This window comes from Mytilus edulis, chromosome 7, assembly GCF_963676685.1.
Source record: "Mytilus edulis chromosome 7, xbMytEdul2.2, whole genome shotgun sequence".
Classification (NCBI taxonomy): Eukaryota; Metazoa; Mollusca; class Bivalvia; order Mytilida; family Mytilidae; genus Mytilus; species Mytilus edulis.
The window spans coordinates 44,357,607-44,376,639 of NC_092350.1; the positions used below are offsets into that span (position 1 = coordinate 44,357,607).

Genomic DNA, 19,033 nt, shown 5'->3' on the forward strand with positions numbered 1-19,033 from the left:
TTTTTTTTTTTTGGGGGGGGGGGGTAGTGCCTGCCCCAAAATGACCCAGGAATTTTTCATTCCAATGTCATGAGAACTGTTTTTGCTGTCTATATCACCATATTTTTTTCTGTGTCACATAGGCGTGCCTTATTAAATTTTAAGAAACACTGTTAAAAATTCGTTATTTTTCCTTCTTTTGACATTTTTCATGCCTTTTACCCCCCCTAACCTCACCCATTTTCTGAAATTAATGGTTTTGAAAATCATCTGAACAAACTTCAAACCTAAGGGAATATTTTAACGTAATAAGAAGCTTTCCAAAACAAAATTAATAAAATGAGAAGAAAGGGGGCAAACAAACGAGTCTTATCGTACCTTGTCCTTTCTAAAGATTTTGCTAAACTTATTCATTTTTTGTATACTCTGTTTGATTTAGAGCTTGGCATTCTGGATGGACAACTTTCTTATGTTCAATACTGTACTTTAACCTGCATATTGACTTGTAGACATCTTTTGTGAATTGTTTAGGTTTTGGGTATTGGGCTTTTGTTTTCTCTTTAACAAAGGAATAGATCCAGGAAGGCTTACAAATGGGAATAAAAATTAATCAATGATGGACATTTTTAATCCTTTATAACAAACATATCAAATCCCATGAACAATAATAATTCATACATAGCATAAATAGAATCAGTAGATCCTTCATTCAATAGGCTTATACAACTCATACATTTTGATATAACATAGCACTATAAAATAAAAATAATTTCACATTTATTTGGGAGCAATTCAGTACATACATAAAATCATGCAGGTCCTTCAACCTTCTGAAAACAAACTAATAATAACCAGAGGCTCTGCAGGGTGCAGCATTATACGACTGCAGAGGTCGAACCCTGAACAGTTGGGGCAAGTATGGACACAACATTTAAGCTTGATACAGCTCTGAAGTTGGATTGTGATTAAATAGTTGACACAACATAGATTTCTGACACAGAATGAATGTGGTCTAAGAACTTAAACTTAAAAACTTAAAAATTTTAAATTGGAAATTTACCTATTATGGTCCAATATCCAAAATCTAAATACATGGTTAGATTCAGCATATCATAGAACCCCAAGAATTCAATTTTTGATGAAATCAAATAATGTTCAATTTTAGACCCTTTAGACCTCAATGTGGACCAATTTGATAACAGGGCCCAAATTTTAAAAATCTAAATACATGGTTAAATTCAGCATATTGAAGAACCCCATATATTCAATTTTGGTTGAATTCAAACAAAGTTAAACCGATTTGGACCAACTTGAAAACTAGGCCCATAATCAAAAATCTAAGTACATGTTTAGATTCGGCATATCAAAGAACCCCAAGAATTCAATTTTTATTAAAATCAAACTATGTTTGATTTTGGACCCTTTGGACCATAATGTAGACCAATTTGAAAACAGGACTAAAAATTAAGAATCTAAATACACGGTTATATTTGGCATATAAAAGAACCCCAATAATTCATTTTTTGATGAAATCAAACAAAGTTTAATTTTGGACCCTTTTTTGGCCCCTAATTCCTTAACTGTACCCAAAACTCCCAAAATCAATCCCAACCTTCCTTTTGTGGTCATAAACCTTGTGTTAAAATTTCATAGATTTCTATTTACTTATACTAAAGTTATTGTGCACAAACCAAGAAAAATGCTTATTTGGGACCTTTTTTGTCCCCTTATTCCTAAACTGTTTGGACCAAAACTCCCAAAATCAATCCCAACCTTCCTTATATGGTAATGAAACTTGTGTTAAAATTTCATAGATTTCTGTTTACTTTTACAAAAGTAATTGTGCGAAAACCAAGAAAAATGCTTATTTCGGCCCTTTTTGGCCCCTTATTCCTATAGACAGTTGGGACCAAAACTCCCAAAATCAATCCCAACCTTCCTTTTATGGTCATAAACCTTTTGTTTAAATTTCATAGATTTCTATTTACTTTTACTAAAGTTATAGTGCAAAAAACCAAATGTCTTTGGACGATGACGACGCCAACGTCATACCAATATACGACCAAAAAAATTTCAATTTTTGCGGTCGTATAAAAATGTTAAATATCTTTCTTCTTCAAATAAATATAAGAAGATCTGGGAGAATTATCTATAAGATAAGCTATCTATGAACAAAAATATCACAGAGATCTCAACAAAAATCTTTATTTCATTACCTAAAACTCTGTGACATTGTTGACTTAAAAGATATCATGTAGCTTTTTTATAAATTACATCTGATATCAAACTTTAAGAGATCATTATCTAGCTATAAATTTGTGTTTGGAATTGATAATAACTTTTATAGTACAGTAAAATTAAGAACACAATTAACCTAACAAAAAGGTCAGTGTGCTTTAGGAATTATCTGATAGCTGCAAAAAAATGTCAGAAGATAAGTTACAGGGGGTTGAAAAGGACTGCTTGCTTTTCATTCAACTATTGCCATTATATAACATGCATTTGAACTCCTCACATTTCATACACTACTCCCATTTACACATAACATGCTTTTTTCATTTTGAACATAATTATAATAAAATAGGAAACATTCTTGTTAAATTCCTGCTAATGAGAATCTACAAGCATACCAGGGTATTTAAACCACATTTACTAACTGGTATATATTCCATTCATTTTGAACTTAATAATAATCCTATACATGTACCATACATTATTGTTAAACTCATGGTTAAACTATGCTAAACAGTCTCCACACATAAGCTACATTTACCAACTGGCATATATAAATAAATAAAGAAAATTTATCCACTTCAATAACATACTTAACAAACAAGATATCCCACAAAAATATACCATTGTTAATACATTTGTTATTGCATAATTTCAAGAAACGTGTGAAAATACATATATTGGTTTAATTCTCTCCTGAATACATTTGTAGTACTTATTTATTATCATACCTGAAGAATACAATTTGTCTACATATACATGTTATTGTATGTACATGCAGTAGGCAAAGAAGGATATTTTGGATTTCTATTTAATAAAAAAGTGGACTTGTGAGAACAGTTGATAACATTTGTTTCTGCAGTTGAATGCATCCATACGGGTTCCACTAATCACACATGACAACTTCAGGTCAAGAGATATCAAGGAAAGAGATAAGTATGATATGTTTAAAACAATGATCTCAATTTAAAGATTGTTGTCAAATAAATGTGAACATAAAATACCCATGCATCAGAATCTTGATAAAACATTTCAATTCCAATTTAAGCATACATTTACTCAACTGCTAATTCAATTAATTCTAAAGGTGTAATGTAGCATATCGTCTTATCACAGGAACATGTGAAGTGTTGCTGTGGACTGTTATCTTTTTCCCGAACAGTGTGTGACATCATCAAATGTCAACACAAGTGTTTCATTTTAGCTTCTATTCAAAATTTTAATATCATTTACTGATATAAAAGTAGTTAAATAAAAATTAGGAGGATTTTCAATCTAATATTAGATTGCTCAAGATAACTTTCTGCTTGTGTCAAACCAGAAATGTCATACAATTATTACATAATTTGTTCTTGTACATGGTGTGGGCTTTGTAACTCAATAATTCACTGATACCTATTCCATTTTCTGTTGAAGTGATTTTTACAAAATTGCAGAATTCAAATTCCCAGTGCTAATAAAGGATGCCATTCTTACAGTTTAAACCTGTACAATACTAATGTTGAATCAGTAATAATCTTGACAATAGATTTGAGGAAATTTTAGTAAGTTTATTCATGATTGTCAATTGAAATTTGTTTTTACCAGTTTGTTATAATCATCCAATGGTCCAAATCATATTGAACCATTCACCGCCTTTGGGAACTTTGAATTTCTACACAAAATCTTACCAAAGATAAATGAATTTCAATAATATAGACATTTTCACAAATTAATTTTTTGATCACACAAATTCTCCTCGTAGGCACTTGAAAGATTCTAACATTTATCTGGTTGTCTTTCTGGACTGGTATCATGTTTTTTAATATTGTAACACCTGTCTCTATATATAGCTAGCTGCCATTGGAAGATTACCATCACAACATGGTTACCATGGAAACATTCAATCACACACTATATCTAGTCCGACCATATCTATCCTGTCCTTGGCAGTATTCATTATATATCAGTTTAAATAAAAACAAATGGAATATAATTATAAGGAATGCTAAAGAAGCCCAAAATATAGTTGGAAGTCCTCCAAAATGGTGCCCATGTTTGTGTAACGCAATGACATGGTGTTCATGTGCTGGAGCTGAAAAAAAACATGAAAAATTATCTTAAGACAGTAAATTGGTGTAAAGAACTTCATATTTTAAAAAGCCACAAGAAGCAAGCACTTCTATCTATAATATATTCATATCAGATCAATTTACACAGTAACACCTTGACAAATTGTTAAGAAACTTGACTACTGGTATGTTGACATTTGTCTTTTTGTATCCTTTTTTCAATTGATGTATACCTAAAATCATATTGTATCCATGTAATATAAATGATTACCTTCTTTTATCTCCTTGACATGTATTGTGTGTTTGAGTTCCTCCATGTGCTGTTTATCAGCTGTTATATACAAGATGGAAGTCAATGGTTCTGTCCTCTTTACAGGAAACTGTACAACCTCTTTACTGACAAAATAAAGCAAATATTTGCACAGGCACTGGTCTCAGAAAAAAAATAATCCTATATACATGTACCTTAATATCGAAATAATTACTATTGACATACTTTGGTAGGCCTGCTACATATCATTCTGACAACAAAAGTAGGCGTGTTATACACCATTGTGTAGAAAAATCAATTTAGATTTAAGACATAACAAGTTTTAGTGAAGTTGACAACTGAGAAATTGGAATTTTGCCTGTGAACATTTGATATGATTATCACTTGTGTCTTTTTTCCATGGTGTCTAAACCCCTGCCCAACTTTTCTACAATTCTTCCCTCCCAAAACTTTACAATATAAACATTAACACTCCTCTCCCCTATTTTTATTATCTTTTGACATTCTTCAATACCAATAGTTCACGACAAATCTCTGCTTAGGTACATCTTTTGCTTGCAATGAGGATATTAACTTGTTTCTCACTGTTGAAGGTTTGCTTTGACTTTGAGATGGAGAACAACACTAAAAGCCCTTTTTCTTTTTTGAGGGTTATGAATGGTACATGAAGGGAACATTTTAATATCATGATATGAAAATAAATATTCCATATCTTTCCATTTGTGCACACTGCACATAAACTGATCAAACAACATAATTTTATCAAGTTTGTAAAAAAAACTTATATTTGTGTGTTAACTTTTGTCTTCAGTTTACCTTTCCCCAATAATTTTTATCATACAGATTTGTATCCTTAATAATTTAAATACTTTTCTAAGGATTATAGAGCATTTATTGTTTTTTAATGGTAAGAATTATAATGAATACAGAAAAAATATTGAAACACTCTCAAATTTGCAAAAATATGTGCATTTTTCATCATGTTCCTAGCTATGCTGCATCAGATAGACATCCACCTTTAATATGCAAATGTATATAAAAACATCTGTTAACTTATGTCAGGATGAAAAATATCTATGCAGTCTATCATTATTTCATAAGTTGATATAAGAACCTTACAGAACAGACCAAAATAATCTTTTATTTCGAATTTGAATATTCCAAAACCAATCAAACACTTATACTGGTTGATGTATATGTGCACTAGATAAGGCCAATTTATATCTGAAGCAGCTCATATTAAATTACATTCCATATTATACCTTAAGGCGATAGGTGCATCTATACACCCAGCATCACAGGCATAGTATGGCCGATCATTTCTATCTAACGACACACGTATGACAGCTTTATTGTCTAAATCTACTATCACTGATATGTTAACATGTGTATTGTTGCCATAGTTAAGTCTATGGAATAATAAGTCTCTATGGAGGTCCTTTGGTTCCATCGACATCTCTAAATGGTTGTCGTCAAACCTTAAACCACCAAGACTAAGTAATATGGCTTGTAATACTCCTTCAGCACCTAGCAGAAAATTTAAATGGACAGTTTTAGTCTTTTGTAATATTGCTTACCTTGACGTGTAAAATTTTTACGTTTCTAATCCTTTGATTTTTTTTTGTCATTGTCTTCCTGCCTCATGGGCGTATACCCCACATTTCCTATTACTCATAAAGTTTCATATTTTGTAAAACATACGATAGTGATTTTTTTTTTTAAATTGCATAAATGCCATGCACACAGTATCATTGTCCTTGTATAATTAGTTATCAAAAGTACCAGGATTATAATTTTATACGCCAGACGCGCGTTTCGTCTACATAAGACTCATCAGTGACGCTCAGATCAAAATAGTTAAAAAGCCAAATAAATACAAAGTTGAAGAGCATTGAGGATCAAAAATTCCTAAAAGTTGTGCCAAATATGGCTAAGGTAATCCACTCCTGGTGTAAGAAAATCCTTAGTTTTTCGAAAAATTCAAAGTTTTGTAAACAGAAAATTTATCAAAATGACCATATAATTGATATTCATGTCAACACTGAAGTGCTGACTACTGGGCTGGTGATACCCTCGGGGACGAAACGTCCACCAGCAGTGGAATCGACCCAGTGGTGTAAATAGTTATCAAAAGTACCAGGATTATAATTTTATACGCCAGACGCGCGTTTCGTCTACATAAGACTCATAAGTGACGCTCAGATCAAAATAGTTAAAAAGCCAAATAATTGCAAGAGCATTGAGGATCAAAAATTCCTAAAAGTTGTGCCAAATATGGCTAAGGTAATCTACTCCTGGGGTAAGAAAATCCTTAGTTTTTCGAAAAATTCAAAGTTTTGTAAACAGAAAATTTATAAAAAATAACCATATAATTGATATTCATGTCAACACCGAAGTGCTGACTACTGGGCTGGTGATACCCTCGGGGACGAAACGTCCACCAGCAATGGCATCGACCCAGTGGTGTAAATAGTTATCAAAAGTACCAGGATTATAATTTTATACCCCAGACGCGCGTTTCATCTACATAAGACTCATCAGTGACGCTCAGATCAAAATAGTTAAAAAGCCAAATAAATATAAAGTTGAAGAGCATTGAGGATCAAAAATTCCTAAAAGTTGTGCCAAATATGGCTAAGGTAATCTACTCCTGGGGTAAGAAAATCCTTAGTTTTTCGAAAAATTCAAAGTTTTGTAAACAGAAAATTTATAAAAATGACCATATAATTGATATTCATGTCAACACCGAAGTGCTGACTACTGGGCTGGTGATACCCTCGGGGACGAAACGTCCACCAGTAGTGGCATCGACCCAGTGGTATAACAGATAATAACAAGATTTGACAGATTCAAATATGAGCAGTCCTGTTCCCATTTTTGCACAACACTTAATTGGGTCATTAAGTTATTATAAGAATACTCAAATTGTCAATTGTATAGAATATTTAACACAAATAAATCTAGGTCATCCTTTATTTACTTAAAAACAAATTGGAGAAATTCTTATCAACATACTTAAAGTTACTAAATTACCATACTGAGCCAAAATAAAAATAAAACGTGCTTTGTGTGTACTTTTATTCTCTTCTAAACAATCTTCAAACATAAGGGAGGTCATATGATCATGCTGATTAAGAAGTTTTTATCACCAGCAAACTTTGGAATTGTGAAAAGTATTTCAGTGTAAGTTATATACGGTACAAATAAACTGAAGACAAGGTCACTAACATCAAAAGCTAAATAATAATAAAATTACAGAGGTATGCTCATGATTAAATCTATCAGGAGTTAACTGTCATCAGATTTCTGTATTCTGTAATCTTAACTTTTTGTAGAAGACAACACTTTACTTCCTTATACCTCAGACAAAAAAAAAGGTTGTTCTGGGTTGCTTTCAATATTAGTGGCTATGTAGTGCTACCTAGATTGTTGTCTACTGAATGTCGAGTAGCTAGCCTAGCTGCTATCAATATCTATGTAGCAGCTCCGCTATCTACACGTTCAATAGTCATCAACCTACATAGCCCTATGTAGCCGCTACGATATTAAACACAACCCTGGATCAATATCTATGTAGCAGCCCCGCTATCTACACGTTCAATAGTCATCAACCTACATAGCTCTATGTAGCCGCTACGATATTAAACACAACCCTGGATCAATATCTATGTAGCAGCTCCGCTATCTACACGTTCAATAGTCATCAACCTACATAGATAGCCCTATGTAGCCGCTACGATATTAAACACAACCCTGGATCAATATCTATGTAGCAGCCCCGCTATCTACACGTTCAATAGTCATCAACCTACATAGCCCTATGTAGCCGCTACGATATTAAACACAACCCTGGATCAATATCTATGTAGCAGCTCCGCTATATACACGTTCAATAGTCATCAACCTACATAGATAGCCCTATGTAGCCGCTACGATATTAAACACAACCCTGGATCAATATCTATGAAGAAGCTCTGCTACCTACACGTTCAATAGTCATCAACCTACATAGCCCTATGTAGCCGCTACGATATTAAACACAACCCTGGTCAATATCCATGTAGCAGCTCTGCTCTCTACACGTTCAATAGTCATCAACCTACATAGATAGCCCTATGTAGCCGCTACGATATTAAACACAACCCTGGATCAATATCTATGTAGCAGCTCTGCTACCTACACGTTCAATAGTCATCAACCTACATAGCCCTATGTAGCCGCTACGATATTAAACACAACCCTGGATCAATATCCATGTAGCAGCTCTGCTCTCTACACGTTCAATAGTCATCAACCTACATAGATAGCCCTATGTAGCCGCTACGATATTAAACACAACCCTGGATCAATATCTATGTAGCAGCTCTGCTACCTACACGTTCAATAGTCATCAAACTACATAGATAGCCCTATGTAGCCGCTACGATATTAAACACAACCCTGGATCAATATCTATGTAGCAGCTCTGCTACCTACACGTTCAATAGTCATCAACCTACATAGCTCTATGTAGCCGCTACGATATTAAACACAACCCTGGATCAATATCTATGTAGCAGCTCTGCTATCTACACGTTCAATAGTCATCAACCTACATAGATAGCCCTATGTAGCCGCTACGATATTAAACACAACCCTGGATCAATATCCATGTAGCAGCTCCGCTATCTACACGTTCAATAGTCATCAACCTACATAGCCCTATGTAGCCGCTACGATATTAAACACAACCCTGGATCAATATCTATGTAGCATCTCTGCTCTCTACACGTTCAATAGTCATCAACCTACATAGATAGCCCTATGTAGCCGCTACGATATTAAACACAACCCTGGATCAATATCTATGTAGCAGCTCCCCTATCTACATGTTCAATAGTCATCAACCTACATAGCCCTATGTAGCCGCTACGATATTAAACACAACCCTGGATCAATATCTATGTAGCAGCTCTGCTATCTACACGTTCAATAGTCATCAACCTACATAGCCCTATGTAGCCGCTACGATATTAAACACAACCCTGGATCAATATCCATGTAGCAGCTCCGCTATCTACACGTTCAATAGTCATCAACCTACATAGCCCTATGTAGCCGCTACGATATTAAACACAACCCTGGATCAATATCTATGTAGCAGCTCCGCTATCTACACGTTCAATAGTCATCAACCTACATAGCCCTATGTAGCCGCTACGATATTAAACACAACCCTGGATCAATATCTATGTAGCAGCTCTGCTATCTACACGTTCAATAGTCATCAACCTACATAGCCCTATGTAGCCGCTACGATATTAAACACAACCCTGGATCAATATCCATGTAGCAGCTCCGCTATCTACACGTTCAATAGTCATCAACCTACATAGCCCTATGTAGCCGCTACGATATTAAACACAACCCTGGATCAATATCTATGTAGCAGCCCCGCTATCTATACGTTCAATAGTCATCAACCTACATAGATAGCCCTATGTAGCCGCTACGATATTAAACACAACCCTGGATCAATATCTATGTAGCAGCTCTGCTATCTACACGTTCAATAGTCATCAACCTACATAGCCCTATGTAGCCGCTACGATATTAAACACAACCCTGGATCAATATCTATGTAGCAGCTCTGCTATCTACACGTTCAATAGTCATCAACCTACATAGCCCTATGTAGCCGCTACGATATTAAACACAACCCTGGTGTTGTATATTATTCAAAGGTCTTTCCTTCAAAGATGCTACCAAACAGGATGTAATGCATTATGAATGTACCTGCTCTAACTATAATATTACATCCTTTCTTCTCTAGTGTGATCATCCATGTTGAGGTAACATCAGCAATGTCTTCCTCATCTTTTATCTCTGACCATAATGTTTCAGAATAAAACCTATAATATACAGATATGGATTGTTTTAAGTCAGAAAAAAAAGGTTAAAGTCATAAAACTATACCCAAAAAATTGGAATAAAAGAGGATGAAGAGTTATTTCAAGTAAAAACTTATGCCTCATACTATTTCATAAAGAAAATATAACAAAAAATAAAAATTAGTTTGTCACTTCATCAGTAGAGTAACTTGTAAAAATAAAAATAGTGAAAGAAAACTACAATCAACACACCAGAACTAACATTAGAACTTATAAGGTGCTTGCATCATAGCTACCTGAATAATGAGACTTTTCAAAAGTAATACTAGAACTTTAACATGTTTAAAATTTGTGGCATCTCAAAAATGTAAAGTGTTTAAAACTTACAATAATGTGTGACCTCCATAACATCTATCCGGATAATGTAAAGTTTTCTGGATCTTTGACTTTTCCTCAACAGTTGTACTCAGCTCATGTAATGGAGCCTGTATGGTACTTAGAACATAGAATATTGTAGTGTTGATTTTATCGCCATTCAGAGAACCAGCTGCCTTGGAGTTACTAATACCAAATTCACTTTTCCATATCTTAAATGAAATTGAAAATTGTACAGAACTGTGACTTCCAACACAAGAACATGTGACTGACAAAAGACAGGCAAATGGAACACAATGAAATCATAGGACACATGTATAAGGTTGAATTTGATTTAATGCAAAATACACATGTTCGGTCTTGTGTGATTGTTAGCAAAGGTAATTAGTTGAGAATGCTACAATACTGGAACATATATAGAACTGTGACTTCCAACACAAGAACATGTGACTGACAAAAGACAGGCAAATGGAACACAATGAAATCATAGGACACATGTATAAGGTTGAATTTGATTTAATGTAAAATACACATGTTCGGTCTTGTGTGATTGTTAGCAAAGGTAATTAGTTGAGAATGCTACAATACTGGAACATATATAGTATTTTATTCAATTTTAGATAACTTATTGAAAGTTTGTTTATTTCATTTTTTTTTCTTCAGTTTTTGACAAAATAATTTATTTTATAACCTAAATAACTTTTTTTATTTTAGACTACCAGGGTAACCTAAGCACAAACTTGAACATGTTGAACAAATTGTTGACACTGCAACCAAAAACAGCATACTCAAATCTTTCTTGCATTTTCAAGGCAAGAAAAAGGTGCTAATAATCACCCAGCCAGTAAAGAGTGAACACTGTATAAATATACAGTTTACAAGTATTCAGTGGTGTTTTCTTTTGTTTGTTGTTGGGTTTTTGAACTGTCCTATAGTGTGTAACACTTGTTTATTGTTAAAAAATGCATTGACTTCTTTTTTATGTCATAGGGTTACGTTCTCATTGTCTTTTAATACCATTTCACTTTTTATGCAGGACATTAAATTCTGTACAAGTTTTCATTTATGCGGATCAACAAAAAAATATTTTTTCATTTTGAAAAGATTCAAAAACCATATATAACTTATTATCATCTTAAATTTCAACTTACATCTCTCCAAACTTTAATATGCTCTTCTCTAAGTGATGCATAATCTATCTTCATAACAGACTCCAAGAGCTAAAATAATATTCAAAAGCTGGATGTCAAGTAAGTTAATATGACCGTGTATGCATTGAAACATAATACTGATGTTTTATTAGCTTTACAGCATTTGAATATAAGCATTCAAGAAACTAATGTTAATATCCCTCTGGCAAAGTTGACCATAGATGAATTTGCCCCTTCTTTCAATATTCCTTTTGGTCAAATAGCTCTCTACTTTTCAGCATATTTACACATCCTGTGTTTCCAAATAGAGCACCCCTGATTATGGTAAATTCGGGAGAGGCTATGAATGAATGAAATTTATATATAAGGTAATATTTTCATTTACTACGTTTTAATTTAGAAAAATAAATATGAAGAATCTAATATCAACTTTTTGATTTATAAATATTGGGATAAATAATATATGTACAGTAGGATCTGAATATAAATGTCACCCTCAGGAACACAGAGAACTTACTGTCAGAGGTGAACATTAAATTGATGTTCAAAGTTTTATATAGGAATTATAACAGTGGGTTGAGAAGAGGGTGGCCTGATAAGATAAGTTTTTGCTTTATAATGGTGACCTTTATTTCAGGGTTGACAGTAACTGTATATAAAATAATCGTGTACCTGATCTACACTCCTCTGTAAGTGTTCTGGTGCCTTAGACTTTAGATCTACAGCTTGTGTATAGTTAACTGCTGTTACAACATGGAATCGAACAGATCTGAAATATTATCATTAAAGTATTGTAATTAAAAAATTTGGGACAAGTCTATTAAAATTATTTGTGACAAGTCTAATAAAATTATTTGTGACAAGTCTATGAAAAATATTTTTGACAAGTCTATTAAAATTAACAAAAAGTTTTAAATAAGCATAATTTTTCTCCTTTAGTTTGGGTTTTTAATTCTTTTTTGACAAAACTGCAATTTTTTTCTAAGCACAATACTTCTTTGAATTGTGTACATTATCAACATCACAGATTTATTGTTTCAGTACTGGATTAATATTCATGATATGTTATGCAGGTCTGATATTCAAATAAGAAACAAACTTAAAGAAATACAACAATATGTCAAGATTCAGTATATGGAGTTCAGCCTGGAGAGTTTTTTTTTTTTTTTTTTTTATTAAAGCCCTTTTAGTAAGAGCAAAATTTGAACCTGGCATTCTGTTTTAAAGTTATCATGTCTCAATATAAAAGTGTCTATTTTTAAATAAAGTAGCAGCTGCATTATAATATGTCATTGGTCAACATTACTATCAACCTGTACAAACAAGTGTAGTCTATCCAAGCTACATCTTCTAGTTTATATAATCTTAAAATCACTGACTGGAAATAATATTTACAGTTGATTGCAATGGTTTAGGAATCCCTATTTTCTTCTGACAGAAAAAATATTCCCATTAGATTACAAAAAGATACATAACTATCGAGTCAGTAAGCTTGAAGATCATTTAAACTTCGCTTATACAAGTAGTTGTAATATTATTTTTTGTAATTTTCTAACTTTAGTTTTCTTACTTTCCAGCTTTGATGGCTACAGAAGGAAGAATTTTAACTGTTGCGATGGCTATATGTACTTTGTACTTTGAATCTGGTATTAGGATGACTCCCTGAGTTGAGGTATACTCCACAGACATTCCTGTAGCATCTGTAGTACTGCAAAGACAAATATTTTTTATTTCAAGTTACACATTAATGATGGCGGTAGTTAATTAATTAATTGAATTGCTATCAATTTAATGTACAACAAATTCTATCTTATGAGTTAAATATAAAATAGATATGAGAAAAATATAGACTCCAAAAAAAAAGTAAAAAGATTGAAATGCATGATATGATAAGAGGGCAACACATTTCCTTTTCCAAACTATGCATGTGAAAATGCAAAAAAATTATAATGGGATTTTGTGGTTATAGGTGTTACCTCGATGTGCATAACAGGCCTTGTGGTCATAAAGTTTCATTACAAGTTAAAAAATGATGATACTCAGACTGAATTATCAACCAATCAAAGAACATGATTTTATGTTTCAGACACATATTTTGTACTCAGCTGAGTTCAGTTTTATGAAAAAAAAACTCTTCCTTGAACGTGTATGCTGCAAACATTTGTAAAACAAAAAGATCAATCATCTTCATTACAACTTTTCCTTCATCCATGAAAATTGGTACCATCAATGAAATTTTCCCATGATTTGATTTTCCTCTGAGTTCATTATTTTTGTGATTTTGCTTTTTATGAATCAACAATATACTATTGGTTCTTCTTGATCAATAATGTGTGTGACTGATCACTAGCCATCTAGATCAGCTGTTTATAGATAACATATAACAAATTTCATGTATGATTACCTTGCTTTACTAACTTTGGCATCCTTCAACTGTGTCTGACCAATTTGGTCTAAATTTACTACCACTGAGTTTTTCTACAAAAAAAGTAAAGTTCGTTTTTAAAATGATATATTCGACTTTTCCTACAACTGTGATTGATACTGTAGTAGAGAATCAAGGATTTTGTGTTTGATGACTCATTTCTATCATTTCATTGGACAAGAAAGTCAGGTAGTTTTTGTCAAATGTATGCTCCATTAAAAACCAAAAGACCTGAGTCAGCCATTTAATGGTACAAGAAAATCTAAAAGACTTTAAGAAGTTCAATTATTTTTAATAATAACAGTAGAGTAGGATTGATATCACTTCAATCATTGATAATTTTCCCTAGAAATAAATCCTTTTCTATTTTCTATTTAGTCTGCCATTTTTTGGCACAAGAAAATCTGAAAGACTTTAAGTTCGATTATTTTTAATAATAACAGTAGAGTAGGATTATTATCACTTCAATCATTGATAATTTTCCCTAGAAATAAATCCTTTTCTATTTGTGAAAGGTTACCAGAAAAAGTCATCCATAAATTCAAGAAAGACTGAGGAAGACATTCTTGATGATGGATTATCTCCCATTTAAGTAGGATGTGATGATTAAAAAATACTGCCTTTCAAAATAATTGATTTTTAGAACTATCTTTTGCTACAATTTAAATACATGACGTTTAATAAATTTTATAAGGTTAAGAAATGCACAATTCCATGTTTCAATTTTGCTTTAAAATTACTATAACTACTGCAGTCTGTGTAACATGTGATTCAAATACAATTTTTGTACCTTTTGTAAAAATAGAAAGACACTAATCTACTTTTATATTATACAGAAAAAGGTCATATACATTTTTTATTCAGAATGTGGTTATTTGTTTTTAAACATAGTAAGTAACTGGATACTCACAATATTTAGTTCAAATATCTCTTTTAATTCATTTAAATGTTTTCTTCATTATATAATATAAGTAGGAAAAGTATCTCTTATGTTTTGAACTTACACTAGGATTTCTGATTTTGATATCTTGTCCTACTGGCATAAACCAAGGATTCTACTGTAACACAGTTACTCCTCCATCCTTTGTTCTAAAAAAAAACATTAATACAATAATTCATATTTTAGTCTAAATCTACAGTACAACCCGTGTTTTTCTGTGTTATCACTTTTGCAGATGAGGATTGACACACGGTTGCATGTCTTTAAATGTAAGCATGTTGATTACTGTGTATGCATAATTCCTGTAATAACAATTTCATGGATTCTGTAGGTAAAGTTGAACCAAATTTTCTATAGGTGTGAATGCAGACTTTGGAAAAAACACAAAATAAAATCTCAGAAAATATTATTTTTTTATAAATCTACAATAAGTTTGTTCTGGTAACTATTATTGACTGTTATATAGTCTATATATAACAGTTAGTGATAAAAAAAAACATCTTTTCAAATTTATTATTCCTATACTATTGTCTTATGAATATTCAACATCATGTTTATTATTTACTTTGCATTAAAGCATCAGATTTTAAATCTCATAATACTATATTTGAGAAAATTCAATACAAACTATTAGTATACAAAATTTGAATATACAAACTTACAACTTCAAAACACTGTATCTTGTCTGCTATAACATGGTGTATATTTAACACTGTTGCATCTGTAATTGAAAAATCAGAAATAAAATCACATTCCCAACAGTGGCCAACTTTCATGATATTGCATAAAAATTTAAGAAAAATATCAATGTTAGTGCTACGTTTAAACCCATAACACTTTTTTGCACTTGTTCTAAGTCGGGAACCTGTTGTTCAGTAGTTATTGTTTGTTGATGTGGTTTATAAGTGCTTCGTATGTTTTATACAGATTAGAACGTTGGTTTTCCGGTTTGAGTGATTTTATACCAGTCATTTTGGAACCCTTACAAGCTTGCTGTTTGGTGAAAGCCAAGGCTTCAAGTTGAAGGCCGTACTTTTAATCATTTACTTTTTTACAAATCGTGACTTGAATGAAGAGTTGTCTCATTTGCACTCATGCCACATCTTCTTATATCTATGAACAACTTACCCTTTGAACTATAGTCATCTAAGTGTTCAGTGACTATAGGATAATACTTAACAGTTAATGACAAAGCCCTGTTAAGTCTGATGTACATTCCTTTCTCACTGTCCAAGGATACTGATACTTTTCCATTTCCTGGAAATTAAAAGCAAGACTGTACAGAAAGGTTCATTACCTTTTTATGCTTTTTTAGATCTGCCTAAAAAAAAACATTTTTCTGATATCTTCATATAGGCAACAAAAAAAGAAATCACTTATAAAACTGCATCAGCTATATTGATTGAAACCAATCATACAATACATGTGCATGAAAGTAAGTTCTGTGCAGTCTTTTGGTCAAAATTGAAACAAATCCAGTGCCTTAAAAATATAGCATTGACTTATTCAGCCATTTCACTTGCCATGTCAATATATTCTGATCTGATTAGTTTTTTCAGAATGTATAGAAAATGTGTTTACTAGTGTACAATAATCTAAATGTTATCATGTACCATTGACATACCACCGGTGGTTCCCCATAAACAGACCTAATCACAAACTAATCCATGCAAATGAGGGAAACTTTCAAATTCAGTAGACCATGATATGTGAGCAGGGTAAAATAATCTCCATGGAAATGAGAGGACCCAAAGCTTATACAACTGCATAACAAATATCATTGACCTACCACCAGTGGTTACCAGTAAAGTGACTAAACAACTGTACATGAATATTTGCAAATATGAATGAACATACATGTAACTGGATTTAATAGCAGAAAAAAATGAATTAAGATTTGAACAAGATTTAGCATATTATTTATGTTTCAACATTTTATCTTATGTCAACATTACCATGATTACAATGGAACACTTTAGACTAAATTGCTTTTCTAGCAATTTTCAAATTCAACTATAAATTGTGATTGATCTTAATGAAACTTTGCATGAACATGATGAAGGTGAAATACATTTTAGCCATTTAGTTCTGATTATAGAATTCAGACTACAATTCTTACATATTTCAGTACACAGTATTTGTTACTTATTCAACATGTTCAATGTATTATAATTCTGAAAACTCCTCAATTCAGTTAAGTTTGACTTAAACAGAATGATTCTTAAACAAATCTTATATTTCACTAAATGTTAACCTACCAACATAAGCTGGGTAGAACTGCTCTCCAGCTTTCAGTGGGTTGTGATTTATAAAAGCATCATACTTTTTTCCTTAACGTTTTAGAAACCTTAGATTATCATCAATGCATAATGAAGCTGTTTCTGCAAAAGAAAAATGATAATCATATCTGACATTACATAATGTAGATGATGTTATGATATATTTGTTATAATAAAACACCCATGCAACCACGCATCCCATATTGCATGATTGGACCCGACACTATTTTAGTGTTTTATGTAGTTAATCTTTGGATGGTCACTTTAAGATGCATTATTTGAATATAATAAAATATGAAAATTATTCATGTATTATAATATTGATATATTTATATTTTAATTCTTCTTCAATAGATCTAGTTTGTATGACACATCTGCCATCGTCAGGGGTCCAACTGTCAATTTAAAAGTCTTTAACTTTGATCTACTAAGCATATCTCCAATACTTTTATGTTTGCTATACGCAACTATTGGTGCTGTATTGAATATTTGAACACAATCTTCGTCGAACTGTAATAAATGCCAGTGTTTCATTATACGTTTCTTTATTTTACTTTTATATGGATTATATTTAGTTATTAAAACTAACGGAATATTTTGATTTTCTGTTAATTTGCCTTTTTGTAGTAATTCAGTACGGTCAATTGATAAAGCATCAGTAATACCTAATACTATCATCTATTTCCATATTATCATAACCCCTATCTAATAATTTTACTTTGAAAATAGTTAGATTGTTTATTAATTGTTTATGGTCACTTGTGTTTCTAATTTGCCGTATTGCTTCACCTTTAATAAATCCTCTGAATACATGCTGTGAATGACAGCTATTTCTGTGCAGAAACAGATAAGAATTTGTTTCTTTATAATGTGTGTCAAGGTCAAGAATGCCATGTGTTGTAAATTTTGACCTTTAATTACATCAACATCTAAGAACGACATTTATCGTTTTTGATTTCATAAGTGAACTTTAATAAGGGGTTATAATTATTTGCTAGACGAAAAAATTCCATAATTTCATCTGAGGTTCAATCATATATTATGAACCCATCGTCTCTATATCTGCCATGATAGAATATTTTGTCTTTATATTGAAATGCAGAAATACTTTGATTCATTATTTCGAACATAAGAATGTCACAGATTTCCGGTGAAGGAACTGCAACAATTGCCGTACCTATTATGTGTTTGTAAATTTTTCCATTAAATTCAAATACATTGTTTTCTAAAATGATCCTCAACAAATGTATTAATACATTGACTGGCGGAGCATTGGCTTTGAAGTTTGATTTGTCAAAACTGCCATAGGCTCGTTCAACCGCACTCAATAACGCTCCTTGAGGTAGATTAGTAAACATCTGTGTTATATCATACGAAACCAACAGGCTGTTTGGCATAGATTTTAATTTCTCAATGATAGTAATGAACGATGTAGTATCTTATATATATGTAGACTGATT

At 32.1% G+C, this 19,033-nt stretch overlaps 1 protein-coding gene across 1 annotated transcript; it reads right to left on the minus strand.

Annotated features, from left to right (window-relative positions):
- Positions 1–589: 589 nt before the first annotated feature.
- On the minus strand, positions 590–17,675 carry LOC139481553 (uncharacterized protein KIAA2013 homolog). Its single transcript, XM_071264971.1, has 14 exons — positions 17,553–17,675; positions 16,423–16,551; positions 15,957–16,015; positions 15,359–15,443; positions 14,334–14,407; positions 13,500–13,637; positions 12,602–12,698; positions 11,930–11,998; positions 10,791–10,990; positions 10,309–10,424; positions 5,796–6,060; positions 4,534–4,658; positions 1,864–4,285; positions 590–1,693 (listed from the first exon to the last, which is right to left on the minus strand). The coding sequence occupies exons 4-13, from the start codon at positions 15,395–15,397 to the stop codon at positions 4,098–4,100; spliced, it is 1,311 nt and encodes a 436-aa protein (XP_071121072.1). The 5' UTR covers positions 15,398–15,443; positions 15,957–16,015; positions 16,423–16,551; positions 17,553–17,675; the 3' UTR covers positions 590–1,693; positions 1,864–4,097.
- Between the last annotated feature and the right edge of the window lie 1,358 nt (positions 17,676–19,033).

What these genes read in the sequence shown, in the direction of transcription:
- LOC139481553 (XM_071264971.1), bottom strand. Translation starts at nt 15,397, where the DNA reads ATGCCAGTAGGACAAGATATCAAAATCAGAAATCCTAGT. An exon ending in TACAGAGGAGTGTAGATCAG is followed by an intron (nt 11,999 to 12,601) that starts GTACACGATTAT and finishes ATATTATTTTAG; the next exon opens with CTCTTGGAGTCTGTTATGAA. An exon ending in TGTCAAGGAGATAAAAGAAG is followed by an intron (nt 4,286 to 4,533) that starts GTAATCATTTAT and finishes GTTTTTTTTCAG; the next exon opens with CTCCAGCACATGAACACCAT.